This window comes from Corticium candelabrum, chromosome 19, assembly GCF_963422355.1.
Source record: "Corticium candelabrum chromosome 19, ooCorCand1.1, whole genome shotgun sequence".
Taxonomy (NCBI): Eukaryota; Metazoa; Porifera; class Homoscleromorpha; order Homosclerophorida; family Plakinidae; genus Corticium; species Corticium candelabrum.
This window is the reverse complement of record NC_085103.1, coordinates 6077807-6100516: the sequence shown is the minus strand read 5'-3', so window position 1 is coordinate 6100516 and position 22710 is coordinate 6077807. Positions and strand designations below refer to the sequence as shown.

General features: G+C 41.3%; 9 protein-coding genes across 13 annotated transcripts; 4 read left to right on the top strand and 5 right to left on the bottom strand.

Moving 5' to 3' along the window:
* Positions 1-26: 26 nt before the first annotated feature.
* Positions 27-3438, top strand: LOC134194843 (nuclear envelope integral membrane protein-like). The gene is made up of 9 exons (XM_062663817.1): positions 27-156; positions 230-273; positions 346-447; positions 1153-1363; positions 1624-1696; positions 1759-1852; positions 2035-2375; positions 2436-2597; positions 3134-3438. The coding sequence occupies exons 1-9, from the start codon at positions 63-65 to the stop codon at positions 3261-3263; spliced, it is 1251 nt and encodes a 416-aa protein (XP_062519801.1). The 5' UTR covers positions 27-62; the 3' UTR covers positions 3264-3438.
* Positions 3439-4387: 949 nt separating this feature from the next.
* Positions 4388-11083, top strand: LOC134194955 (FYVE and coiled-coil domain-containing protein 1-like). Of its 3 annotated transcripts, XM_062663942.1 has the most exons (19): positions 4388-4476; positions 4532-4651; positions 4911-5023; positions 5083-5186; positions 5413-5556; positions 5624-5753; positions 5988-7466; positions 8089-8247; positions 8306-8455; positions 8586-8657; positions 8873-9039; positions 9101-9188; positions 9250-9300; positions 9493-9566; positions 9633-9956; positions 10014-10206; positions 10478-10531; positions 10589-10698; positions 10759-11083. In XM_062663942.1, the coding sequence occupies exons 1-19, from the start codon at positions 4437-4439 to the stop codon at positions 10808-10810; spliced, it is 3624 nt and encodes a 1207-aa protein (XP_062519926.1). In that variant the 5' UTR covers positions 4388-4436; the 3' UTR covers positions 10811-11083. The 3 variants fall into 3 exon arrangements, with proteins under 3 accessions (XP_062519926.1, XP_062519925.1, XP_062519927.1); XM_062663941.1 differs by having other exon boundaries at positions 9633-10206; XM_062663943.1 differs by lacking the exons at positions 9493-9566; positions 9633-9956; positions 10014-10206.
* Positions 11084-11930: 847 nt separating this feature from the next.
* On the top strand, positions 11931-13055 carry LOC134195125 (uncharacterized). Of its 3 annotated transcripts, XM_062664136.1 has the most exons (4): positions 11931-12171; positions 12229-12378; positions 12430-12753; positions 12820-13055. In XM_062664136.1, the coding sequence occupies exons 1-4, from the start codon at positions 12054-12056 to the stop codon at positions 13053-13055; spliced, it is 828 nt and encodes a 275-aa protein (XP_062520120.1). In that variant the 5' UTR covers positions 11931-12053. The 3 variants fall into 3 exon arrangements, with proteins under 3 accessions (XP_062520120.1, XP_062520119.1, XP_062520118.1); XM_062664135.1 differs by having other exon boundaries at positions 12232-12753; XM_062664134.1 differs by having other exon boundaries at positions 12229-12753.
* A 186-nt stretch (positions 13056-13241) lies between these two features.
* Positions 13242-14531, bottom strand: LOC134195124 (uncharacterized). The gene is made up of 2 exons (XM_062664133.1): positions 14185-14531; positions 13242-14110 (listed from the first exon to the last, which is right to left on the bottom strand). Exons 1-2 carry the CDS (start codon positions 14513-14515, stop codon positions 13242-13244), a joined length of 1200 nt encoding a protein of 399 aa, XP_062520117.1. The 5' UTR covers positions 14516-14531.
* Positions 14532-15396: 865 nt separating this feature from the next.
* LOC134194879 (uncharacterized) lies at positions 15397-16792 on the bottom strand. Its single transcript, XM_062663859.1, has 2 exons — positions 16421-16792; positions 15397-16358 (listed from the first exon to the last, which is right to left on the bottom strand). The coding sequence occupies exons 1-2, from the start codon at positions 16740-16742 to the stop codon at positions 15508-15510; spliced, it is 1173 nt and encodes a 390-aa protein (XP_062519843.1). The 5' UTR covers positions 16743-16792; the 3' UTR covers positions 15397-15507.
* Positions 16793-16992: 200 nt separating this feature from the next.
* LOC134194880 (uncharacterized) lies at positions 16993-17772 on the bottom strand. The gene has a single exon (XM_062663860.1). The coding sequence runs from the start codon at positions 17724-17726 to the stop codon at positions 17082-17084; it is 645 nt and encodes a 214-aa protein (XP_062519844.1). The 5' UTR covers positions 17727-17772; the 3' UTR covers positions 16993-17081.
* A 53-nt stretch (positions 17773-17825) lies between these two features.
* Positions 17826-19263, bottom strand: LOC134194876 (uncharacterized). The gene is made up of 2 exons (XM_062663857.1): positions 18798-19263; positions 17826-18728 (listed from the first exon to the last, which is right to left on the bottom strand). Exons 1-2 carry the CDS (start codon positions 19201-19203, stop codon positions 18031-18033), a joined length of 1104 nt encoding a protein of 367 aa, XP_062519841.1. The 5' UTR covers positions 19204-19263; the 3' UTR covers positions 17826-18030.
* A 54-nt stretch (positions 19264-19317) lies between these two features.
* On the top strand, positions 19318-20838 carry LOC134194821 (uncharacterized). Its single transcript, XM_062663793.1, has 2 exons — positions 19318-19723; positions 19798-20838. Exons 1-2 carry the CDS (start codon positions 19420-19422, stop codon positions 20658-20660), a joined length of 1167 nt encoding a protein of 388 aa, XP_062519777.1. The 5' UTR covers positions 19318-19419; the 3' UTR covers positions 20661-20838.
* Positions 20839-20858: 20 nt separating this feature from the next.
* Positions 20859-22541, bottom strand: LOC134194820 (uncharacterized). The gene is made up of 4 exons (XM_062663792.1): positions 22320-22541; positions 21508-22232; positions 21212-21435; positions 20859-21146 (listed from the first exon to the last, which is right to left on the bottom strand). The coding sequence occupies exons 1-4, from the start codon at positions 22475-22477 to the stop codon at positions 21087-21089; spliced, it is 1167 nt and encodes a 388-aa protein (XP_062519776.1). The 5' UTR covers positions 22478-22541; the 3' UTR covers positions 20859-21086.
* Between the last annotated feature and the right edge of the window lie 169 nt (positions 22542-22710).

The following is a 22710-nucleotide window of genomic DNA, read 5'->3' as shown; positions in this document are numbered from 1 at the left end:
TATCCAACAGAGAAAGCTCACTTCATTTGACATCCGGGACGTCACGCGGCTGCATGTTTTAAATGTGCGTTACCGCGTGGCTCTTCAAATCTCTTCTGCCTGCGTTGCTGCTTGTCAGCATTTCGCATAGCGCCCGCAACTGCGAAGAAGACGACTGTAAGCATCGTCTCGATTAATAACTTTCCTCAACATTTCAACTAACAACTTTTTTTGATATTTTTGTTTCTAGGTTACTGGCTCAAGCCTGGAACAACACCTAGAGACGCACCAAGGGTCAGAAAAGAACACTGCTTTATTGGAATTTTGTGTTGAGATCTGTAGGTCGATGCTTCTGGGTTTTTCCAGCAAAAATGTAAACCACGTGAGGATCGGTTGTACATTTATTGTTACAAAGGCATCGAACTGTTTTCTCCAGAGGCGATTTTTAGGCTATGGAGCAGCGTACATGTGAGTGTGTGTGTGTGTGTGTGTGTGTGTGTGTGTGTGTGTGTGTGTGTGTGTGTGTGTGTGTGTTGGTGTTTGAGTACTTGAGTATTTGTTGAGATGTCTGGATCATGAAGTATTATAAGCAACAGTTTGACATTAATTAAGACACAAATACCATAAATATGTTTATGATAACACTTTCTTTTTCATTATGTCACATTCACTTTCAACTTCAATGCAGGAAATTGTTAGTTCCAATAATATATACAAGTATTATTGGAACTAACAATTTCCTGCGTTGAAGTTGAAAGTATTATTGGAACTAACAATTTTCTGCATTGAAGTTGAAAGCGAATTCACTTTCAACTTCAATGCAGAAAGGAAGTTTTATTGGGATTCAGAGTCTTGACTGCATAAACAAGCACGTTGCCTTGGATTTTGTTTTTTCCACACGATTTTTCAAGCGATATAGAATAGTTGATTTGTACTAATGTACAGAAATTTTCTTCAATCATTGGTGTTACCATCCAGGCTGACGTAGTGTCTATAGCATGTTGCCATGTAATGTACTTCTAAGGTGCAGTTCAAAGTGCTGACTTATTTTAGGAGGTGAAGGTTTACTGGAACAGTACAGTAGAATAATATAACAATCAACATGAAACAAATGAAATTTAACCATTTGCTAATTGAGTTTGCATGGCTACATTTTGAGAAAATTTTACGTAGGCTCAAGTTTTCTCCAGCACTAAGAACTATCAGTTGCTGAGTGGCAATAGTTCAGCCCAAGTGGTACAAGAGAAGAACAAGATGGACAGTCGCTGGTTGTATTGGCCATGGCACCAGGATTCCATGATGTTGTCACCATTTGGAGAATCGTGTTTTGGTCTCGTGTTCACTGTGTCTCGGGCAGAGTTCTACATTAACACTACCATTCGAGGTAGAGTGTGTAGTGTGTGGCTGCTAACTGATTGATTGACGTTGCTAAAGTGAATGAGTGCATGAGACGGACGGACAGACAGACAGACAGACTGACTGATGACCAGACTGATGCACGTACAGCTATGCAGATGGATGGACAGACAGTTAGGTAGGCATATACCTAGTATGTAAGCAGTGAGTCATTCCATATAGGTATAGTAAGCCAAAGATACAAGAAACTAGCATGTTTCAGTCGTTTTTATGTGAGTTCTATTGCAGTGATTCACTGGCAGTTTCCGGTTTGTCTCTTGGTTGGCTTGTTTCTCTTTTTTGCTGCTGAAAGAATGAGCAGGTATTAATGCTTGCAGGTGTATTGAGTCTATTTGTATACAAATGTATCCAATTGTTGTCTAGGAATCCTCTATTTTTCTATAGCTCGGGTATGACTGTTGGGGTACTAGCATCAGTTCTTGTTGTTGTCTATATCTTGAGTCGCCTGATGCCAACTGTAAGTAATGTGTATGATTGTTGTTTTTGTAGGTACTCTAATGTTAAGTCAATTGCAACATTATGGATAACTGGAATTCATTTATTTATAAACTTCAGTAGCATTTTTTTCTCACTTTGTCTCTGTCTGTTTGTCTGTTTTGTCTGTTTTGTGTGTTTGTTTTAGCAGTTTTTTTATTATAGAAAACTGGTGCATATGCTGTTCTGATTGGTGGTTGGACGATCTGCACGTATTTTCTAAAATGGATGCTAGAACACTTTCAAGACACAATTCTTGAATACAAAGAATACATTGCAGGCTACATCATTACTGCTGCACTCCTCAGCTTTGCGATATGTTACTACATTGGACCTCCAACAGAATCACGACGTCAAAACCTTGCCAAATGGATGATCCAATTGGCTGCGCTCTTTCTTCTCTACTGGAGTACACAAGTGAAAGAAGCATCAGCTGCAGTAATTATTGTTGTGTTGACATTGTACATGCTGCCTCCTGCTGTCACAGATAGATTTCACACTATGTGGTAATGTAATAGCAAGAACAATTATAGACAGTGAATTGTGTTTATATTGTTGGATTGTAGGTTTAGGATGTTTCCCCCACGAATTAAGTTGCTGACCGAGTTCGAGTACAGAAAGCAGGCTGTTGAGTTCACGCGTGATCAGTTGGATTCTCTTCGAGAACGATGTCAAGATCCTGAATTTGATGCGTGGGGCACAATTCAGAGATTAAAGAACCCAATGAGGTGCTTGAGTTATCCCAAGCCAATTTTATTTTTGTTGCTCTAATTTCAAATGGGTTTTGCATCAAACACGTGCACACTGATATTTCAGCTAAAATGTGTGTGTGTGTGTGTGTGTGTGTGTGTGTGTGTGTGTGTGTGTGTGCGTGCGTGCGTGCGTGCGTGCATGCATGCGTGCGTGTGCACGTGTGTGTGTGTGTGTGTGTGTGCGTGCGTGCGTGTGCACATGTGTGTGTGTGTGTGTGTGTGTGTGTGTGTGTGTGTGTGTGTGTGTGTGTGTGTGCATTTACAGCAAAAGATTCAATGGATGACAATAGATGGAGGTTGGGCAGCCCATGTTATATTGTTAGGCACGCAAGCAGACTGACTAATTGCAGTATTATAAACAATTGCATTAATGAACTTATTAGACAAAGCTGCCATACACTACAAATGCACAGCACAAGTGCATGTGCGTACAGTCATCACTTCTGAGCAACAAAGCTAAAATTTGTTTTTCATCGCATACCAAATTGGCATAACTAATCGGCTGCATTTAGATTTGCAAAGTTTGTACAAGGAACCGATCATGTGTCTGAAGAGGAGGCGGAAAGCTATGAAGTTGAGGAGACAGGTGGATTTCAGTCATTACTGTCCAGTAGAGGAGAGGAGGACGACATAGAGGATTGATTTTACTTAGCATAGCTCTTACTTGTTACAGCAGCAGACAGGCAGGAATTAAGCAGTGCATGCACAAATAGTCATGCTTTGTGGACTAGACTACTTACTTTAGTCTTTTCGTGGCTGATCGCAGACATTTCTATATTGCAACAGGATTTCTTATTATAAAATTAGGGTTTCAATATTTTTGCTCATAAATCAACTCGATGTTGTAACACCGAGACTACTTGCTTGCACTATGAACAAACTTGACTACAAGGTGATTCTTATGGGACACTCTAGCTATGTATCTGAGTCTGTAGGCAGGTGAGGTCATGGGTTCAAGGATCCAGTCAGTTACTCTCCGTAGGGAGTACAAGCTGGACCCTCGAGTAGGCAAGTCGCTGCTCTCTTTCTGTAGTGCCTGGTTCAACTAGTAGATATTTTTACAGTCAATTCAACAAGGTTATAAGGTCTACATATAGACACATGCATGCAACGACACAAAACATGATTGACAGCCTACAGCTCCTAACAACTCGATCTATTTGTGCATACATGCTTGTATTACAGTTCAATGTTTGTACGTGTACACTACTGTCTCTACGCTTTCTTGATCTTGTTCGTCGACATGCCATACAGAGCGTACACCGTGATGCCCACACCAACAACTGACAACGCCATCGCGAACCGATAGATCCCTCGATCGTATGGCCCTCTCAAATGTACAGGAACGCCTGCTGGACCTCTCTAGTACAGACGAAAAGAGAAGCAATCGCATGACGCCGTCTGATACGGTCTAGCGACACTAGAACCTACCTGAAATACGTTCTGATAAATAGGTACACGATTCGGACGGTAGACGTACTGGTCCATCGAGAAATCAAGAAATTTTCCAACAAATTCGAAGTAGGCAAACAGTTACACCCACACAAGCATACGGGCACGCAAGCATACGGGAGTTTGCGAATGCATCTACTAGTAGCTAAGCTTCAACACACACAACACACGCACAGTGAAGCATACGCCCGCGTACTTATATGCTCAGACAATGATCTAGCTAAATATAAATGTATTAGCGGTCTAGTAGGCGATTCAGTTACTTTTCCCACATTTTCTAGAGAGTCATGTGATCAACATACGGGAGTCTATCTACAATCATGAGAAGTCTGGCGACTAGGCACACATGAATTTGCTTTTGTAATGTCAGAGTTTGCAGAGAGTCTTGTGAAGCAATTAGAAGGTAGACGTCTGTTCAGTCTGTTTACCACCTCTAACGTCCTGTGGGTGTGTTTCAGAGCACGTTACCAAACTGAAGAAAACCCACGAAGAGAGCAAGCAGCCGATCACAGATGACGTGCCAGAGCTGAGGTTGTTCTGCTTACTGCTTGAACGCATTTTGAGATTTGGCCAAAGAGGTAAACTCACATTCAAACAATAGAGATCATCACTGGGTAGAGACACGGGATGTCTAGTCAACTATAATGACTTGTAACGCTTAGTATGTGATTGAAAAGACGCTCTTACTAAGATTTTGATATTTTGATTTTAGTTTTAATATCAAAGTACATTAAGGCTCTGGCAGTTTACAAAAGCAGAGCCTTAATGTACTTTGGAGATGTGGAGATGTGGTTTGCTAATCTCATTGTAGATGATATGAAATGTTTTGTGTTTCAGAGAAGATGACTTTCTTTGGTGACAGGAAAGATTATTGGAATTATTTGTGTGACTGTTTACAAGGAAGTCGAGCTCTTGATGATTCGGTGCAGTCCGTTCAGCGATACACACATGTATGGTTGAGCTGCTGGTTTGTGGATTGGGTTGTATGTATTGTGTAAGTGTGGTTTAGTTGACTACTTTGCAAGGAAAAGGGAGAGCTTTGATAAGAGAGTCATTAGTACATGGAAATCTAGCTGATATGATGCAAGTAGCAACGATGGCAAAACAGACAGCGTGAGTCTTTTGTGAAATATATTGATAGTGCTGGAGATGTGAGATACATGTGTATATCTGTACATGTATCTATTCATCCAATGCAATAGTCTATTGTATTGACAGATGCATCTCTCTAACAAAACCGTAGTTTACAACATATTGTATTGGAGTGGTGCATCTCTCAATAGACTAGAACTGGAATAGACATTTGTGGTGAACTGCTAATTAGTACATTTTTGTTCAGTGATTGGTATCGACCGGATGCTATTATGAGAGACCAGCAACTTTCATCAATGTTGATTTCTGCACTGTACGAAATGAATGACGTTGCATTTCACTTGTCTCAAGCTGGACAAGAATTAAATGACAATTGGCCTTCTTTTTCAAAGTAATTACATTAGCTCTTATTTATGTGTTGATATTAAAGTGTAATGTTTGGAGTTTTTTGCTTGTAGGAAAGCATTTCACATTTCTAATGAATCAACTGGATATTCTACTTTTGTTAGCGATTTTGATAGTATTAGACCACGAGATTTTAATGTTGATACATCTATTAGCAGCGCAAATACAGGAAATATTGCAGAAGTGAGAGATCAGAATGCTCTAATGTGACTGTGTTATTTTTGTAGTGATGTGGAGGTTCCTGCTATAGTTGATTTGATTGTGTCAGTTCTAATCTTATTGTCTTTTTCTTATTGTTTGTCTGTCTGCTTGAGTGTTTGTTCATCAACCCTGTACTTTTATCTTCTTCCTTCTTGCACTTGGTTTTATTTCAGTTTGTCATTGTGTTATTTCAACTGATTTGACTATTGCTTGTAGCCCATTGTTAAACGAACTCGTAGAAAGAGCAAGGCAGGCCATGTCTCAATTGATACTTTGGAAAAGTACATGAAAATCTTGGAAGAAAGCATTCAAATAGATTCGTCACAAGAAACAAACCAAGACTCAGGGGCACAAAGTGACGACATAGATGGTGATGACAGAGATGATCAGGCTCTTCCTGTTTCAGTGAAGAAACTTCAGAAGAAACTGGAAGGATGGAGTGTTTCATATGAGTCACAGCTCAATGAGCTAGAAACTGAGCTTCAACATGAACGTGATGAAAGAGTAGCAGACCAGGCAGATGCTGAACGTTTACAACAACATCTTAAAGATCAGCTGAATGATTTTCGGCAAGCAGAAAACCAATTGAAAGCAAAAGTTGAAAGTCTTGCATCACTTTTGTCTGCAAAGTCAGAAGAACTAGACACAAAGCAAGTGCAGCTTGATGATTTACTAATGAAATCAAAGTTATGGGAAGTTAAAGGCATTGAGTGGCAGGCTAGACTAGATGATACACATGATGAAATGAAGAGTTTACAAGAAGATCTTAGTGAATCAAGGCAGAAATTAAATGCAGTAGAAGCTGATTATGCATTTCTCTGTTCAATAAAAAACAATCTTGATGAGAAACTAGAAGATACTGACAAACAATTGGCTGAGAAAGATGCACTTGTTGCTGAACTGGAAAGAAATTTCAAGCATTCCTTGGAAGAAAGTGAGGTCACAAAGAGAGATTTAGAGGAAGAAAGAGAATTGAAAACTGAACTTGAAAGTCGACTCGAGGCAGCTGAGACACAAATATCTAAGCTATCGAATGACTACAACAGGCAAGAGTCTTATGGTGAGGTGAAAGGTGAACAGAAGGACAGAGATGGTTCTCCATTATCTGATGTCACAACTGAGGAAGGGAAGCAGGTAGTTGAACAGGATTCACAACTGGATTATCCAAATATTCATATAAAGCAGAGCAACTCAGAAGAGGAGTCACTGAGAAAGGAGACAGTAAGACTGCTTGAGGAACTGAACACAGCTCGGATGGAGATAGAAGAACTAAAACAAGCAAATGAAGATTTAACAAGAAAATGTACGGCTGCTGAAGAAATGGTAGAACAAAGAGAAGCAGAGTTGGCACAGAAAGCAAGCACATTACATCAAGTGCCTTTTGCTATGAAGTCAATCCGGAACTCTAGTAGAGATGTTGATAAAGATGAAAGCACTAATAACTTGTTACTCGCTGAGATATCTGAACAGAAAACTGTTGCAGTGGAGGATGAGACCATGACAGACAAGCAAGTGGCTGTATCTCACAAAGAGGTAGAAGTTATGAGAAGGACAGCAGATGAACAAGTGAGACAAAGTGGAGCAGCTGACGAAGAACGTCTACAGACAGCAGAGACAATGAATACATTAACAGATGAACAGCAGCAAATATGGAGCAAGGTGAAACACGATGTAGATACAACAGATGTGTTAAAGGTAAGAATATAGTGGATGCATGTCAGTATATTAGATCGGGCTTGTATGTAGGTTTTGCATTAGACTGTACAGCACAGGAGGGCTGTATCTCTTGATGACATGCCCATAATGTTTCTAGATTGGGCTTGTATGTAGGTTTTGCATTAGACTGTACAGCACAGGAGGGCTGTATCTCTTGACAACATGTCCATAATGTTTCTTTCTTATTTCGTAGAATTTGTTAATTTAATTGGGTGATCAAATTGGGGTACATTACCATACCACACTATTATCTGTGACATTGAATGTGTGCGCTTGTGTGTGTGTGTGTGTGTGTGTGTGTGTGTGTGTGTGTGTGTGTGTGTGTGTGTGTGTGTGTGTGTGTGTGTGCAACCTTGTTTGTGATTAGAGTTTGTGTCGCTAGTTCATTTTGTAGGCAGTCTTATCTCTTCACATGCATCTGTGGTGATCCAGTGTTAATCACATCTTAGCTGTAACAGAAGAACCATGAATTTTTGCTGTAGTCATTGCGACATGTTTTAGTCTGCTGTCTGCTGTCTAGAGCACAAGCAGTTTCCTTTGCTAGTAATAATCATTAGCAGGATATCTGACTTCTTGAATTTTACTGGTAGTTTGTTTTCAGGATGTTCAAGGAGAGATTTCTAACTCATCTTTTGAGGTTGAAGAACTGAAACATCGTTTGAATGAAGAAGAGCAGAAACGTTTGTTGACTGAGCAAGAATGTGCATCTCTCAAGTATCAAATGAGCACAGATGTCATGCAATACAAACAACAACAAGATGTTGGTGGTTTGACTTTATGTGAGTTGTTGTTTGTGCTGAAACTGTTGTTATTTTCAGACTGTAAAAGAGCTTCAAAGAGAGATTGCTGAGTTGCAGAGGATGATAAGCGAAAGCACTAAGAAACTGCAGGACTCGAAGACAGAAATGATGACTCTAAAAGGGCAAAGAGATTCAGCACACGGGGATAAAGAACAAATTCAAGTGAAGGTTGCTACATCATGTGTGTGTGTGTGTGTGTGTGTGTGTGTGTGTGTGTGTGTGTGTGCGCGTGCTGTGTGTGGTGAGTCAGTGATTTAATTGAGACTACCTAGTTGACATGGGTTTGTTTTATGGACAGGTTGCCAGTGTCGAGCAGCAGCTGAGGCAGTTGCAGGTGGAAGCGAACTCTTTAGAGGATCAACTGTTTGAGGTATTACAGTTACAGAACAGCCATTGTAGAGCATGGTCTGTAAAAGCAAATTTTGCACTCACCCTGCAATATACTTTCATGTGTTTATTATGGACAATATGCTTTTCTCATATACATTGGTCACACTATCAACTCAAGCTGCAGTAGTTTATTGCAAGAACATTGCTTGTGCAGTGTATGGTGTTCGTCATGTGTTACTTTTATGCTTGTGATAGGTTACTTCAGAGCGAGATAGGAACAGAAGGGAGGTTTTGAAACTGGATGAGCAGCTTTCTCACATTCAAGAGCAAATGTCACTTACAGACAAAGAGCAGATTAGGAAAATGTCTGACTTGAAAGAGAAGTACGAACAGATGGAAGAGCATGTAGTGAATGTTGCAAAGTGAGATGATGTCTGTTGGTTGCCTGTTGATAACTTAGCCTGTCTCTATGATCGTGTATAGGCAAAAATCTGCCTTGTGGGAGGAGAATGCACAATTACGACAAGATCTGGCATTGCAGCTGAGCAGATCATGGGCTGATGAGGCTATTGTAAGGCATTAAGGTTTCATGTTTGTGAGTGATGCAGACTGATTGTGTTTGGTGCTTGTAGGCACGACAATGTAACGATTGTAGAACAGAATTTGGTCTTATGACAAGAAAGGTAATACATCAGTTTAGTTACTTTTGTAATGTGCAGCTGGCTTATATAGTGCAATGTAATGAACTCCAATCACTGCAGAGATTGGTAGTTGGTTTTTTGGAATGGTCTGTTGACTTTTCTACTTGCCAGTTGGCACTTTGTTCAAGTTACTGTCACTTCAAATTCTTATTTGTGTTGTCTATATATGTCTAGCATCACTGTCGATCATGTGGTCAGATATTCTGTGCTGCATGTACAGATCATTTTGTGATGTTGGCATCATACAGGTTGATATACAAACTTACATTATGCTGTGGATATCTGTATTCTGATGGGCTGTAACTGATTTTTAGTAAACCATCTCGAGTGTGCTCTGATTGCCTTGAGATGATCAAGGAGGCTAAACAGAAAGGGTCTGTCACTCCAAGTAGTAAACGTCAGAGATCACGTACTCAACATTCAGCTAGTGTATCAAGTTCTTTCAGAGATCAGGCCAGAGAGACAATAGAAGAGAAGAGCATAACTTCTGAGCATAGCCCTTCATCTGCTTTACTGGCTAGCACACACATTTCATCTAATAGCAGTAGTGTTGATGTGCAGAATGCAGACTTCAATGATAGGAATGTATCTGCTGAACTGAGGCATAGCGTTTCATCTCCAACAAAGTCCAGAGAAGCGTATGCTATCATTAGTGAAGATGATATTCACAAAGTTGATCCCAGCTATGTGCTCAGGAATAATTCAAGCTCATCAACTAGCATACGAAAGCCGTCTTCTGTTAATGACCAATTGACAGAGACGGGGCCTGATGCTCTAACTGTCACTGAAAGAGAATGGATGGTTGAAGCAAGGAGTCGTCATAAAGTACCCGTTTTAGTCATCAGAGAGAAAACACGTATCAAGTGGCAATTTACAGCTGATAGTACGGTAAGTATACACTATACAGTAACCAGCTATCAGATGTACGTCTATTTAAAGACATTGTAGTGATTGTAGTGAACGTCGGAATGCAAAACTGCTTAACACTATGAGACTTTTATGTCGGTAATTTTTCTGAAGTTCTTATGATGTTATCTCTTATGAAACATTTGAGGTTCTTATATATTGAGGACATAGTGTAGATCTATTCATAACATGTCTTTTATGTGTTGTCTTTTTCAAATGAAGTCTTAACTATGGTGAAGCTTTCCCTTTACAGGCATTGTCATTTGGTATATTGTTTAAGAAGAAAGAATCAGAAGATGAAGGACGGGTAAACAACCCGTGGAAAAGATTGGTTTGTAGTCTCACTATTTGTTGCATGTGCCAGGAACTGATACCCATGAAACGTGTGACATCTGCCAAGACTGATCACTCTGGAGAGCTGACTGCCCAACGAGCTGGAATATATTGTTTAGTGTTTGACAACACGACATCGAGGTTTGTTGAATGGAATCGATTGTCTGGTGCATTTCACGTATATCCTTTATATCTTGACAGCTCTTCTTCACGAAAAGTATCATACAGAGTAGAAGTCATCAAAAGCTCATGACGGTTGACATTTATTTGTTCACATTGCATGCATGGTATGTGGTGATTTTGTAATATTATTGAATATTTATTGTAGTGCAATGAGACTTAGGTCTCGTATTGTCAGTTGTGCGAATTGTTATGTAATCAAGTGTATGCTTGTGTACATCTTAGTAGTGTGAAGATGTTGTTTTCTGTTGCTTAACTATCTAAACAATTTTGTATTTGTACCGAACTGGTGAGATCAGGACATACAATTGATGCTAGCTGAATGTCTTTTTATCACCAAAGTAAAATTTAAATTCATTTCAATTTTTTTATGATCAATAATATTGCTTGTCTGCTTAAGTGAGAATGACATACTGATTATTTTGATACCATAGATGTTATTGGTTGACTTCTCTAGGTTTGATTCTATTTATTGTTTATTGTTTGACACACAAGTGATACTGTAGTGCATGCATTGGTTTTTTGAATGATTTAGCATTGCTCTACAACATTGCTCTACAACACTGCACAGCTTATTTGCGTATTTGCAAGTACAGAACACTGTATACGTAAGTTCCACATGCTCGAGATGTGTGACTATACATGTATAGTAATACCAAGCTATAGAATCTGTTAATTAATGGAATAGGTTGTGCTTTCGCACTCCTAAAAACTTACCAAACTAGAATTTTTTAAAACTTTTTCTCTGAAAAAATAACTAGATATAGGGATTGTATAAAAAGTAACAGAAACAAGATCTATAGATAATATTAACCAAACCCAGACATCATTAGTGAATCCTTCCAATCACATTCTCTACTTAGTGGGTTGGAAGGATTCACTAATGATGTCTGGCTTTGGTTCATATTATCTAAATCTTGTTTCTATTAATTTTTATACAATTCCTACATCTATTTCTTTTTCAGAGAAAAAGTTTTTAAAATCCTAATAATTATTTTACTGTAGTACAAAACATTGTCTTGTTTGCCTTCAAATGGCATGACCTAGAATGCGCCAGTTGGCTTATTCGTCTTCATTTGCAATTGAGACTTTCTAGGTTTTCTTGAAAATCTAGGGCAGTTTTCTTTATTTGCATCTGTACACGTGATCTCCCTGTCACTCAGCACAATTAACGTTTAGCCTGGTACTCGCGCCGTCGTGCCCGGTTCCCGTATAACACGACAGGCGTTCTAGCTAGCGTTCACTCTTGCCAGCATTTTCTCGGAAATTTAACGTTGAGTAGTTCGAGTCGTCACGTATAGAAACGGTTTGTTACTATGCTACCGTACTGTAAATCTCGTGGTGGTAGGAGTAGAGGCAAACTGAAAGTATTACGAGACTCTAGACCAATGCAGAGCGTGGCTGCGATCCGAACAAGTGCCGGGAACGCTCGAGGTGCGTATCAGTCAAACCTTTAAGTTTTTCTACTACTCTGAACTACCGTGTGATCAGCAGCTGCAGGACACACGGATCAGTTGCATTTTGATGCGCTGAGTTGGAGTCAACATAGCGCCAGACAAATGGGTGTCAGGAACTGCGATGAGTGCCAGCGACTTCGGGGTGAACTTTGCGACTCGCAACAGAAAGTAAAGATGTTACAAAGTGAGTGCGATCGACTTCGACAAGAAAATCAGGTTCTAAGAGGTGAAACAGATCGACGTCTAGAAGGAGAGCAACAAACCCTTGTTGCTAGCTCGAGTTCTGGTAGTCAACCAAAATCTCTGATGTCAAGACGACTTTGTAGGACTGGGCAGAGCGTTACGTACAAAGTTGGTATATCGTATGAAACATCGAAGCAGCGGGAGAAGTATGCACGTGTTGGAGACGCGGTTGTACGTAAACTAAAGCTGAGCACCTCGTCTGTCGTACAACAAGCCAGTCCTGAAGAAAGGTACGACATTGTGTTGCATTTTGCTCGAACGGAGGGAGGAAGAACAGTCAATCTTGATCCTAGCACGAGAACAACTTTCGCTTGTAGTAAGCATATTACCATTTGGTTTTGTCTAGGACTAACATCTCTATGCGTATCATTTTTTCATTTAGAAAACGTCATTTTAATTCTTTTGCGGTCTGGTAGAAACGAGGCCGTCTTCAGTAAGTTTGTGCCAGTAGGCGGTCTGGAATACTCTGGCATCAACTTGGGTTCACCAAACGAGAAGAAGTGTATAGTGCAATTTCTACACTGGCAAGGGGACTGGGTTGTATCTACATTGAACAACGAGAACCTACAGTTGTTGAAGAGCTTGATGGCAGAAGTTTGTCCAGAAATTTCTTGTTGAAGTCTGTCACACAGTTGTGACGTGGAAGTGCCTTGTATGCATGCATTTGTCTGATCTAGAGTACGTTGGTGACACCAGTTTTGTCTGATTTATTACATTCAACATCTTATTTGTCAGTCTAGTTGACAGTGTACTTGTATGTCTGAATTAGGTGAGTTGCTTTCACTCAAACAGAGAGCTATATCTCTAGTAATGGTTAGGTGTCACCTCTTTGTAGTGGTCGCACAGTTCGCGTGCTCTCAGTATAGCCTCTTCTAGAATGCAATAAGTCATGTGATCTTTTCTGAAATCAAGGATATTGTCCGTGACATAGCTCTCCAATGGAAAGACACTGGAACGAGGAACTCCAAATTTGCGAGAAAGTCTGAGACATTGGCTGTCTAGATCATTCTTGATGAGATCGACTTTAGCGAGAACTAGAATAGGGTTGAGTCTCTGTGCTGTCGTCTCTTGTATTGCTTTTTCTATAGCTTGTCGTGTCGTCTTTTTTATTGCATTTTCTAGAGCTTGTTGATCATCATCATTATCGCCATCGTTGAAATTACCGTCATCGTCGTCATTTTCACCACCATCGTCATTTTCATCAGATTCCAGGAACTCAGAAGACACAAAAATAATGGCGCTATGCATGCTACGTCGGTGCACTTGCCAGTGACTGCTATAGTGTGAAGATGGTATCTGTACCTTTTGCACCTTTCCAGGTCTAACGAGACGTTCGGCTGGGTCGTCCTTACTTGCGTTTAAAGGCACGTCGCCTCTGATGAGGCCGTCGAGAGATACTCCTTTGCTGTAGGAATCACTTGTAATACCAAACGTGTCAATCAGACGGACGTTTGGACCATCGATGTTGCGGAGGTCGTATCTCAAAATACGGGTTGTTGTGCAGTCTGCACCTCCACCAACAGTGGCGACCATTTTAACTGCTTTCGACAGCATAGTGCACACTGAATTGACAAACGAGGACTTGGCTGAGTCTAGTGGGCCCAAAAGCAAGATGTTATAGTAGTCGAAGTCCCCTTTTCCAGCTTGCTCAACGAGGCTTTTCTTGCAAACACCTGCATGGAAAGAACGGGGTTAGCTAGTTAGTACTGGGAACAGTCGAATTATGGCTGTGGAGATGCAAGCTTACGTATCTGTAGATCAATTTGTACTTGTGTAATACGAAGATCGTGCTCTAGAGACGGCGTTCGTTCCAGTATGTCCAGTGTGATGAAGACGGGCGTGTCGCGACGAGAAGCTTTGCTCCGAGGAACAAGATTGAGCGTGCAGTTGGCTTCTGTGACAGGATCTACTGATTCTAGTGCTGCGCTTGTTGGTTCAAAGTAAGAGACTGAAGACAGACTAACTCGCCGAAAGTGACGTTCTCCGTTTGTACTAAAAACTGTGACGTTCAGTTTGTAGTGTCCCTCTCTATTCAGCTCTAGAGAATGAAGTACCACTTCGAGGGGAGCAGCAGCCATCGTGTTGTATTTCTCAGCGTGGGTGCATAGGGCACTGCCCTCAAGTTTTCCTGTTTCGTGGGGATTCCCCTCGTATTGTTTTACCACACTCCTGCGCATGATTTTCCGTAATACAAAACTCTAGCTAGAGCAGACTACTAGCTAGATGTATACGCATTGCCCGCTCAAAATGTTTTCCAACTTTCGCCTAGGGTAGACAGAACTACACAGTTTGTACGGAGACTGTAGACTATACAGACACGAAAGACCCTTCTCGTGGTAGTAATAGTGACAGTGGGAAGAAAAGACTATGCAGTCGTTGGACGTTGTAGCAGAGTTTGCGTATACAGATAACGTGTTGAAAATTCGTATTAGCCAATTGCAACATCGTCGGCAGTTTCAGGTAGGCTGTTGACAGTTCGGCGAAGGACTAGAAGAACATGCACAATGTCGCCTAGAGCTGTACATGCAGTACGAACCCTAACCAACTTAGTAGCTATTATTAATAGCAATTAACTTAGTAGTAACTTCTGACCCTCTCAGAAGGGCATTGAGAAACGTCGCGACGCGTTGCACGTCGATCAGAGGACATCGACCATGCCAAATATTGCTGAGTTGAAGCAGCGCTTGTAGTCCTGGTTAATTTCTGCTATCTAGAGTTGAGGTCTAGCGACCAATGCAGAAATGCTGATTCTTCATCTGATTCTGCCTGCTACAATTGCTATAAAGAGTTACCACCAACAAAGACAACTTGTTGAAGTGTTTATTTGTCTATAGCTATAGAAGCGGATTTTTGGCGTGGAGAGACCGAGGGACACGGGAAACTCACGCGGATTTTTTACGCAAAATAGTTTCTCGCTCGCACGTAGCGATGACAGCTGTCCGTTTATGGATACACTAACTTTGAATGCATAATCATGTTAGCTACTTGCCCTATTGCCATAAGACTTCCATTTAATACTGCACGTAGTCTGTTGATCACATTCAGTTACTAGAGAGTGCAACTACGACAGTCAGGCGTCAGGCCAGATAAGACCGTCTTCATCTGCTTTACCCTTGCTAGACATGCCGCCGTACTGCATGATGCGAGCATCTTCAAATGACTGACAGTTCTCAAGTGCTTGCTGGATGGTCTCGTAAGCCAGACACTCAATCTCAAAGCTACGTTGCTGTTCTTCAAGGTAGTTAACTGCGTAGCGAACGTTATTCGAAGGAATGGCGAAGGCATCAGCGACACGGCGCCTCAAATTGGTAGCCATATCAGCATTGGTGAATGGATGGTCGCGTAACTCACGGTAGATTTCATCCACTTTGCTGACCACTACCATGGGATTGTAGCATTTCTTGATGAGAATCTGAAAGACTTCTTTGACTCGTTGTTGTTCCTCGTCATCAATGTCAGTGACGAACATTTGGGGAATGAAGAAGATGATTCCGTGCATCTGTGTCTCCAGTTTTTCGTGCTTCATCTTCTGAAACTTTGCACGGTGCATGTCAAGAGATTCTGACATCTCCCATTCTGAAGGGAGCTTACCGTCAACCAACATTTCTATGAGCTTGGTGTCTTTGTATGCATCTCTGGCTAGTCCCCATGTGTCCCAAATGTTAAAGTTGACCGCGAAGTTTTTAGAAAACATGTAACGATGAAGTCTCCTGGTTGTGTGATCAGCACCTCCTGCTGCTGCAGCAGTTGAATCGATCATGTTGTCTCTGCCATCATCAGCTCTCAACATAGTTGACACCGTGTTGAGGAAAGATGACTTGCTAGCACCAGCAGTGCCAAACAGTAACAGATTGTAGACCGAAGGAGACTTTGACTTTCCTGATTTGGGCTTGAAACTCTCTAAGCCTCGGTTATAACACCCTGAAATTATGCCACAAATCAACAACACCGTCGTATTAAGCGATCATTGCATGATTCCTTGCCTAGTCCATTGTTAACAAAACTTTTGCTTAGCTGTGTCCTTGCAAGTGTAAAACAGATTTTGTACGGCAAATCTTTGATAGTGACTCGCTCTTTGATTTCAGTAGTGAAGTCGACAGAGACTTTTTGATTGGCTTCAATTCTGGGTAGACGTGCGATGTACTGACGGCGGTATGTGTCTTCTTTGAGAATAACATCCTGAGCTTCTACTGCTTTTTGTTCGTTGTTTTTTACTTCGAGTGTGTAACGCTCCTGAGATCCTAGAGAAAACAGATTGCCTTTACTCCAGCCGAGAGAAACTTCCAGTTGTCTGCTAGCTGACATTGCTACAAACCACGCTGCATGTGTCTTGAAATGATTGAAATGGGGGCACCCTAGGGTTGCAATTGGCAATATATTACAGGTTATTACGGGTTCTAACTGGTTTTCCAGTTCATACTGAGAACTGAAGGTGCGTCATCGCCTCCAATTCTCAGAACGCGGGAGTATTTGGGAAATATTTAGCATGCATATCTTCCCAACAATCCAAACAAGCAAAACTGGATTTAGAGGCAAGAAAACAGGTTGAAACATGTCAGCTAACTAACTGATTGTTTTGTAATACAAATGCGACAACTAGCTATAGCAAACTGTTTGGCAACACGAAAACTGTCATTGTCTACTTCATGCTGTAAACTTTTTTAGTTCTTCGTAGCCTTTGGTGTTTAGTTTCCCGTCGTTGAGTTTTCCCTCATAGTGCAGGAGCTGTATGACAAGCGTCTCTTCTCCAACGATTTCCCTTGCACTGTACGTAGAAGGAAAAACGTCTTCGTTTTTTCCGCACCTCAAAACGATGAGCGCTTTAGGATCCGAAGTCGCTTGGAGTTTCTGTTTATCAATGTCTTCCAGTCTGCCCGTTGATGTTCGACATATATAGAGAGTTGAAAGTTTTTCCATTTCGTTACCGTCGCTAACTTGAGTTTCCATTTTTGTGCAATCGATTGCTCTCAGTAATTGTTCTAAGACGGTGTCGTATGTACGGCTCATCTTCTCTTTGTCCCACACCACATACACTGGAGTAGGTCTTTTGTCTTTTTCCGTCATTGACGGTGAATTGCGTTTCAGGAAGGCTTCAAGCTTCTGTTGGCCATCGAGCGCCGTTTTCAGATCCTCACGCTTGACTTTATACTTAGCTTCTCTTAGCAGTTCTTCTATTTCGTCTATTTCAGCTTCAGCCTGTTTTGGTACACGAGGGCGTTCCTTTTGGAATTTGCTCCACGCGTCTTGCAAATTTGGAGATGAAGTCTTTTTATCGAAGAAATTACCCATTGGTTTGAGAACTCGTGGACTTCCTTGAAGCGTTAGGGGATTTGTATCTCACGTGATTCTATCCGAGTTAATAATTGATATAAATTTATTGATGTGAGCTTTGTGTTCAAGTTATTTCTAGATTCTAATTTTGAACCTTCTCATTGCAAACAGATAACGTTACAGCGTACCAATTTTATTAATTGAAGCAAACATTACAAACATTACAAACATTATTGTATTCAAGGCAATGGTCTTCACAATTCGTTTGAATTGTCTACAACATCATCGTCATGCATATTGTTTCTAAAACAGTTGTTTGGATCTAGCAAGCAATACTTCTAGTTGATGCTCCATTCAGACAGTCTTCAAGAATATTGTAAACTTTTACATCAAGGTTTCGATCTTTGTCTTTCTTGTTGACATGTGGGAGCAGTTTAAGTTTGCCAATCACATTATTTTTTGGTATCCTCAACTTTCGTCCGAATTCGCGTCTTATCTGATCTAGTGAAGGCTCGCTATGAGTTGTCTCGCTAACGCACAACAGTGGCCGTTTATCTTCATCTTCTAGCAGTTCTCTCAAATACTCAATAGTAGTTTGCTCAGGTTGTGGTTCTCGTGTCCAGTAGTTTGCTGGGAGAAGTACAATAATGATGTCAAGTTTTATTGATTCATCTGAAGAATTGGATACCATTTCAGAATTTGAGAGACGTTCGAAGAATATTTTAGTCTTTTCATTTTTAATTGAGGATGTTGTGAAGGGAGTCGCTTCCCATAGCGTTGCCTTTACACCAAACTTCCTTAGCAGTGGATATGGCTCGTAGTGTGCGTAACCGTCACTGGCATCAACTGTGGTTGGCCTTATTGGTGCGATCATACTGATTCTGCTGCATGGAGCTGTGAGCATGGTGTGAATCATGTTGATCAGCATTGATTTTCCTGATCCTGGCGGTCCTACTACACCGATATTGTACTGACCAGACGCTGGTTGGAAATGTGTACACAGGTGGCCACAAAACAGACCTAAAGAATTAAAATTAGGAACATGTAGTTTTGCTTGTAGAGCATTTGAGTTAGAAACTGTGCACATACCGAGCTCTAAATGCACTGTCCACGACTCTCCACGATACTCGAACTCAATTGTTTCTGGTATATTGCTAATGTTTGCAGCTCTTCCTGCTCCTATTCGTAGTCTATAATCTTTTCGTGTGACACTTGCTCTAGCTTCTATCCGTGGAATATCCCAGATTGTAGATCGCTCAAAGAATCTGGTATTGTCTTTGACTTTCATTTCTAGTGCTTCTAATGGATCGTCTGTTTCGTTTCGAATGTCTACCTCCACGTTCATACCTCGTTCTTTTACAGTAGAAAGTGACAGTGGAACATTGACTAGGTACATGTTCACCACCAAGGTACTCGCTACTTTTACAGGCTCGCTAAGAGGAAGTCGCACTCGTTTTCCTTCGGCTTTGCCTTGAGGTTCTTGCAAATCGGCCATTTTTCTATGAAGTATCGTCACGTCAATTTTTGCTTTGTCACGCGCTTCCTGATCACACTTGCTACTGCGGGGACACGTGCGATGAAACCGGTTCGACAAGGGGTGGGGCTAGCAAATAGATAGCTTGTGACCGGAGAACTAAGCTGCGGTATCCTGTGCTATCAGTGTTTTTCGCGAGATTGAAGTGGGCTCTGCAAGCAGACAAAAGCTAGGAATATGGACATCGTAATACGTTATCCATCCAAAGCAGAACGCAAGTTGGCCTATACGGACGTCATCATCGTCGGAGTGAGAAACAAGGACGCCCACAAAACTCTACCAAGCTGCAAAGTGATTGTACAACCTAATGAGTATCATCGATACGCTACAGCTACCTTGCCAGCACTTAAACCGCAGAAATGGGAAGAAGTAGAAATTAAAGTCGAAGTGCAAAATCCTGGCAGACCCAACATTAGAAAACTATGCTCTGAATTTGTTGTGAAAGTCGGTGATCACGAGCATACAGAACACGTTCAAGTTGGTTAGTTGGTTGTAGAGAGAGTTTTAGTTAATATAGTTTTTGTGAGTCGTGATGTTTATACGTATGTTCTGTAGCAAACTACAACCGGGGTGTCAACGACTACGTTCCCCAGAGACTAGGAGAGAGAGCAAAGGAAGTGAAGGTTTACAACATTTTGATGTTTGGAACGGCGGGTGCAAGCAAGTCTTCATTTGTTAATACCATCTTAACAATGTTACAAGGTCCTGAAGAATCCAAAATGTGTCGAATGGCAGAAATAGGAGGTAGTGCCGACCACGCTACTCGCAAGTTACATTGCTTCGATGTGTCCGAGATCTTCGAAGATGTCAAATTCAATCTGTGGGATACGTGGGGCGTAGACCGCAAGTCCTATTCAAAGGACATCGTAGACACGCTGGTGGATGGTAAGCTACCTCAAAACTGGAGTATGTCGATGCAGTTTGAGAAATATCGAGATCGGTTTGAAAAGCAAAAGGAGACTGTCCAAACTCAAATGCATGCCATTATGTTTTTTGTTCCTCAAGCAATGCTCACTGATATAGACGACGAGGAGGCTGCACGTATCCAAGAAATTTTTCAGTCTCTTATTGCCAAGCTTTACAATCCTCTGGTTATCCTCAGCAAGGTGGACGAGGTTTGTCCACAAATCAGGAGTGATCCTTTATCAAAGGTAAAGGAAGTTGAAGATCTGAGAAAGAAGACAGCAGAAATGTTCAAGATTGGGCTCAATAGCGTACGCTTTACCGTCAACTACACAGAAGAGCCAACCCGTACGTTTGGTATCGAAGCTTTAGCATACGAAAACATCGAATGTGCATTGCAACATTGCGAGTCATTCGTCCAGTCGAGAATCATGCGCTTTGGTACTGTCAAAGCGTCTGACATAGTCGATAAGGACGGTCTCATTTGGCCATCAGACTCCGACGACGAAGACTGATGATGAACATGACAATTGCTGACACTATTTGGTGCTTTACAATTTATGTGGCTTTCTTCTATCCGGCTAGTATGATAAGACTTGAACGATACATTTTGTTTGTTCAGCTGCACTTTCGGCGTCATTATCTATGTTGGTGTTGGGTTGCTCTAATTTCTATTTACGATTTGGGAAACTGATTATATCTGTTTTCAGAATTCCACTTGGGTCTATATTGTTTATCATGCATAGTTAGCGAATGAGATGAGACCGGCACTAAACCCAAGACTTGGCAAAGATCGCTAGACGCTACACGTTGACTAGTGTACAGTACTTTTTGTGTTCCCTTTCAGTTTTATTTACCATAAAAATGGAATGCACTTTAGTTCCAGGAAAGCAACTTCCTGCTGTGTCCAAATTTTGAATTCAAGAAGTCAATAATCAGGATCAGTCGTTTCCTAATCCAAGTGCCTTTATCAGCTGGTCATCGTGCAACTGTTCCACCATCTGAATGAAATCAAAATTTCATAACGACTGACGCCAGATTATTTTCTAGCAACTGCAGCTATTACCTTGGGACATGCTTGTTTGACTAATTCTTTCAACAGCTTGACATTGTCTTCATTCAATTTGCAATCAACCCACTCGCTCTGCCAGTGCAATAGTTGTAAGATCACTCTTCTCTCTCCTCTCCTGCCGAGTAATATCCCTGAATACTCGTTCGCATCAGGAGGAACAAACGTGTTGTAAACGTCTGGATTGGTACCGGATCGAAGCAGAATGAGAATCACATTGTCTACATAACAAGCAAGTTACTGCATGCGTGTTTGTATAAGTACAACGAGGAAACGCCGTTACAGATACCGACCGCATTTAAAGGCTTGTCTTTTAGATTGCTCCAAATTGACTGTTCGTCCTCCTTCTGTTCTGGCTAGATGAAGAACAATATCATAATCATTTTGATCTGGTCGAGCTCCTAGCACAATACTAGCGTTAGGCTCAATCTCGTTGATGATCTTGAGCGCTATAGACTCATATTTTCGTTCCTGCTGTGAGCTTTCAAACGAAATTCCAAGACGGCCATGAAATATGCCGTCTCCTTCTCTGCTGCTACGCAGCAGTACGAGACATCTTTGCAATATCAGCTTGGTGCGTGATTTTTCTCTTTCGCATTGTTGCCTTTCTCCTTCCAATTCTTGCTGTAGGGTTTGTAGCTTTTGTCTATGTGTATCTTCCAGATGTTTTACTTCCTTCTCCTTTTTGGTCAAGCTATTTTGAAGGCTCTGCAAGTTTTGGTGTGCTTTTTGTTCCAACTCTCCTTTCTGAGTAGCAAGACGTTGGTACTCCTGTTTTAGTTGGGTAACAAAACGTCTAGCCTCGTCACGCTCGCGCTCTCCGTTTTCTGCACGTTTTTTAAGCTCTTCAATGTGACGTTTGTCGTCGTTTTCTCGCTGAAACTGGCTTTCAATTAATTGATTTTGCTGTCCTAGCTGTTGTTCTAGTTGAGCAATACGGGCACGACTATCATCAGCTGCCTGCGTGGGTCTAGGTCGTACTGCAGGCTTGCTTGAAGGTTTGGCAGTAATGCCATAGCTATACAGAAAAGAACATGCATGATAGCTAGAACCGCCATGTTTGCGGGCGTACATTTAATTACTAGAGTAAAAATATCGTTTCTACCTCGAAGAGCTTTTGCCATGTGCTCGACTTGTCGCTGTTGCTGAACTGTCGAAATTCTGCGCTGTTTCTCGTACTGAAGAACTGCCCGTTTTGGAACGAGTGCCTTGTGCTGATCCAGAAGGACAGGGGTTGCCATTAGGAGGTCTAGCGCTGCTCATTGTTACTTGCTTTCTCTAGCGTGTCTGAGAAATTGTACGTAACCGGAAAAATGACGTGGGTAGCTGGTGCTTTTCTACAGTCAACTAGCTAGTCTATTCACGTGACATGATGTAGTAACAGGTTCTGCAAGTATCAAGGCGTGTCTAAATTCTGCAGATGTGTTATAATTGTACATCCGTTTACACTGTGCACGTGTAAAAACATCCGGGATATAACAACACACAGCCGGGGT

Excerpts from the sequence above, each read along its gene's own strand:
- LOC134194880 (XM_062663860.1), bottom strand. The coding sequence starts at position 17,726 with ATGGGTAATTTCTTCGATAAAAAGACTTCATCTCCAAATTTGCAAGAC.
- LOC134194879 (XM_062663859.1), bottom strand. The coding sequence starts at position 16,742 with ATGTCAGCTAGCAGACAACTGGAAGTTTCTCTCGGCTGGAGTAAAGGC. Across the intron at positions 16,359-16,420 it reads TTTTGTTAACAATGGACTAG|GGTGTTATAACCGAGGCTTA; the intron begins GCAAGGAATCAT and ends GCATAATTTCAG.
- LOC134194821 (XM_062663793.1), top strand. The coding sequence starts at position 19,420 with ATGGACATCGTAATACGTTATCCATCCAAAGCAGAACGCAAGTTGGCC. Across the intron at positions 19,724-19,797 it reads TACAGAACACGTTCAAGTTG|CAAACTACAACCGGGGTGTC; the intron begins GTTAGTTGGTTG and ends TATGTTCTGTAG.
- LOC134194876 (XM_062663857.1), bottom strand. The coding sequence starts at position 19,203 with ATGGCCGATTTGCAAGAACCTCAAGGCAAAGCCGAAGGAAAACGAGTG. Across the intron at positions 18,729-18,797 it reads GACAGTGCATTTAGAGCTCG|GTCTGTTTTGTGGCCACCTG; the intron begins GTATGTGCACAG and ends TTAATTCTTTAG.
- LOC134195124 (XM_062664133.1), bottom strand. The coding sequence starts at position 14,515 with ATGGCTGCTGCTCCCCTCGAAGTGGTACTTCATTCTCTAGAGCTGAAT. Across the intron at positions 14,111-14,184 it reads ACAAATTGATCTACAGATAC|GTGTTTGCAAGAAAAGCCTC; the intron begins GTAAGCTTGCAT and ends CTTTCCATGCAG.
- LOC134195125 (XM_062664134.1), top strand. The coding sequence starts at position 12,054 with ATGCTACCGTACTGTAAATCTCGTGGTGGTAGGAGTAGAGGCAAACTG. Across the intron at positions 12,172-12,228 it reads AAGTGCCGGGAACGCTCGAG|CAGCTGCAGGACACACGGAT; the intron begins GTGCGTATCAGT and ends CCGTGTGATCAG. Across the intron at positions 12,754-12,819 it reads GAGAACAACTTTCGCTTGTA|AAAACGTCATTTTAATTCTT; the intron begins GTAAGCATATTA and ends TTTTTCATTTAG.
- LOC134194843 (XM_062663817.1), top strand. The coding sequence starts at position 63 with ATGTGCGTTACCGCGTGGCTCTTCAAATCTCTTCTGCCTGCGTTGCTG. Across the intron at positions 274-345 it reads CACCTAGAGACGCACCAAGG|CAAAAATGTAAACCACGTGA; the intron begins GTCAGAAAAGAA and ends GGGTTTTTCCAG. Across the intron at positions 2,376-2,435 it reads GATAGATTTCACACTATGTG|GTTTAGGATGTTTCCCCCAC; the intron begins GTAATGTAATAG and ends GTTGGATTGTAG.
- LOC134194955 (XM_062663941.1), top strand. The coding sequence starts at position 4,437 with ATGTCAGAGTTTGCAGAGAGTCTTGTGAAGCAATTAGAAG. Across the intron at positions 8,658-8,872 it reads TAGAGGATCAACTGTTTGAG|GTTACTTCAGAGCGAGATAG; the intron begins GTATTACAGTTA and ends TGCTTGTGATAG. Across the intron at positions 10,207-10,477 it reads AATTTACAGCTGATAGTACG|GCATTGTCATTTGGTATATT; the intron begins GTAAGTATACAC and ends TTCCCTTTACAG.
- LOC134194820 (XM_062663792.1), bottom strand. The coding sequence starts at position 22,477 with ATGAGCAGCGCTAGACCTCCTAATGGCAACCCCTGTCCTTCTGGATCA. Across the intron at positions 22,233-22,319 it reads CATGGCAAAAGCTCTTCGAG|CTATGGCATTACTGCCAAAC; the intron begins GTAGAAACGATA and ends TTTTCTGTATAG. Across the intron at positions 21,147-21,211 it reads TCAAACAAGCATGTCCCAAG|ATGGTGGAACAGTTGCACGA; the intron begins GTAATAGCTGCA and ends GATTTCATTCAG.